Source organism: Microtus ochrogaster, unplaced genomic scaffold, assembly GCF_000317375.1.
Source record: "Microtus ochrogaster isolate Prairie Vole_2 unplaced genomic scaffold, MicOch1.0 UNK16, whole genome shotgun sequence".
NCBI classification, from domain to species: domain Eukaryota; kingdom Metazoa; phylum Chordata; class Mammalia; order Rodentia; family Cricetidae; genus Microtus; species Microtus ochrogaster.
The window spans coordinates 4,081,111-4,083,271 of record NW_004949114.1 but is presented as its reverse complement, the minus strand read 5'-3'; the positions used below and the strand labels follow the sequence as shown (position 1 = coordinate 4,083,271).

General features: G+C 46.1%; 1 protein-coding gene across 1 annotated transcript in view; it reads right to left on the bottom strand.

Moving 5' to 3' along the window:
- Window positions 1–2,161, bottom strand: part of Nup210l (nucleoporin 210 like) — a 109,083-nt gene that overhangs the window by 81,033 nt on the left and 25,889 nt on the right. The window contains exons 9-10 of the mRNA XM_005367309.3: window positions 1,603–1,671; window positions 698–804 (exon numbers count right to left, since the gene is read on the bottom strand). Coding sequence (XP_005367366.1) covers window positions 698–804; window positions 1,603–1,671 — 176 coding nt within the window. The remainder of the gene's footprint in view (window positions 1–697; window positions 805–1,602; window positions 1,672–2,161) is intronic.

The window sequence follows — 2,161 nt, the reverse complement described above, 5'->3', positions numbered from 1 at the left end:
GAGAAACCCTGTCTCAAAAAACCAAAAAAAAACAAAAAACAAAAACAAAAAAAAACCAAAAAAACAAAAAAAAAAAAACAACTTTTGCTTTCCCTCATGGGAAGTCTGTCAGAAAAGTGTGATTTAAGATGGTATTCATGATGCATAGTGCCTGACTCTCATCCCTGTCAGTCCTGGGCAGGAAACAGAAGTATGGCGTGCAGAGAGAGGCTTGTCCCCAGCTGTTACTGGGCTCTTCAGCTCCTGCCTGTAATCCCGACCATATTATGATTTCCAGGTTAGCATTCCCAAAGGACAGCACTAGTTAATGGTAATAATAATAATCACAACTAATGACTTGCATTTACAAAGGTAAAGATTCAGAGCAAAGGAAGAAAGATGGCGTTCTCCCACTCAGATGGCCCATGCCAGGAGCTGTCCACAGAGGACCTAAGAAAATAAGAGAGGGCTGTGGTGTGGCTCAGCTGGGAGAGTGCTTATCATGTGTACTCGAGGCCCTGGATTCGAAGCCTAGAAGCACATGAAACTGGACATGGGCACACACTGTAATCCTAGCACTCTCCTGAGTAGATGCAGAAAGGTCAGGAGTTCAAAGTCATTGTCTTCTACATAGCTAGCTAAAAGTCCAATGTGGCCTATGTGAGATCCTATCTCAGACAGGGAGCAAAAATAGAGCAAAAACCAAAGAGAGACTCACGTCTGAAATATGAACCCTTGTGCTGCTTTTATCAAACACATCAACTGTGACGACATACACCTGGCCCACCTCGAGACTCCATCGGCCGCCAGGATGAACCGTGAAACCTGTATGCAAAGCAAGAAACATGAGACTGGGAAGAGGTCCGTGTCCTCCTACCGCGAGGTAACAACTACGAACTTAAAAACAAAAGACGCATCACATAGTTACTCTCTACTGTTATAAACACCGGGGCCAAGCAGAGTGGTTTGAATGAGACGTCCCCTCAACAAGTTTCAGGCATTTCTTGGTCCCACTCCTGGCTGCTTGGGGAGGAATACTAGGAGTAGCCTTATGGGAGGAAGTCTGTCACTGTGGGCAGGCTTAGGTTCCAACAGCCTCCACCTTCTGCTTGTGAGCACAGCCATGTGTGCCCAGCTGCTGCTCCAGCGCACACCTGCCAGGTGTCATGCTCCCGTCATGACAACAATTGATTTCTAGCCCTCTGGAAATGTCAGCCCCAAATAAATCCTTCCTCCCCTCAGGTGCCATGGCCATGGTGTCTCATCAGAGCAGCAGAGAAACCAAGCAGGGTGGGGCTCGCTTGTCACCCCAGCACTCGGAGGCGGACAGGTGGATCTCCGTGAGTTCAAGGCCAGCCTGGTATCCAGAGCAGATTCCAAGACAGCCAGGGCTACACAGAGAGACCTTGTCTTAGAAAAAAAAAAAGCAAAAAACAAAAGAAAGAAAGAAAGGAAACGAATCAAAGTCAGGTTGAATTCAGTCTGAGACTTTGGCAGTACTTCTATGTTTAATGGATTCATTTTGCTGAATTCAGTCCAATGGATTCATTTTAGTGAATTCATTTGTGTTTAATGGATTCATATAAGTTAATCAACTCTCTGAAAGCCATTATCTAAAATTACCTAAATATCCAGGCTCTACGACACATATGGTAGCGTTTGGCAGTCCAGATACAGAGCGCATATGGACATCTTAATTTTTGCTAAGGAAGTTATCTGAGCTAGTACTGGGTACAAAAAGATGAGCCACCGAAGAAAAAAGTAAAGATACAAACAAAACCACACACACACACACACACACACACACACACACACACGCCTGTGTTTCATTTTCTTTGGAAAGCCAAAACTTAAATATGAACACGTCTGAGAAAAGCCTGAGGACAGTTCAGCAAGTTGGCTCAACAGTAACATGCAGCTGCTGCTAAGTCTGAAGCTAAGCTTGATCCCCAGGACCCACACAGTAGGAGAAGGCTGGCTCCCACAGCTGTCACCTGACTACACACACACACACACGCACACGCACACTGCTGTGAGAACGCGCACACACACTGCTGTGAGAACACACACACACTGCTGTGAGAACACACACACACTGCTGTGAGAACACGCACACACACACTGCTGTGAGAACACGCACACACACACTGCTGTGAGAACACGCACACACACACACTGCTGT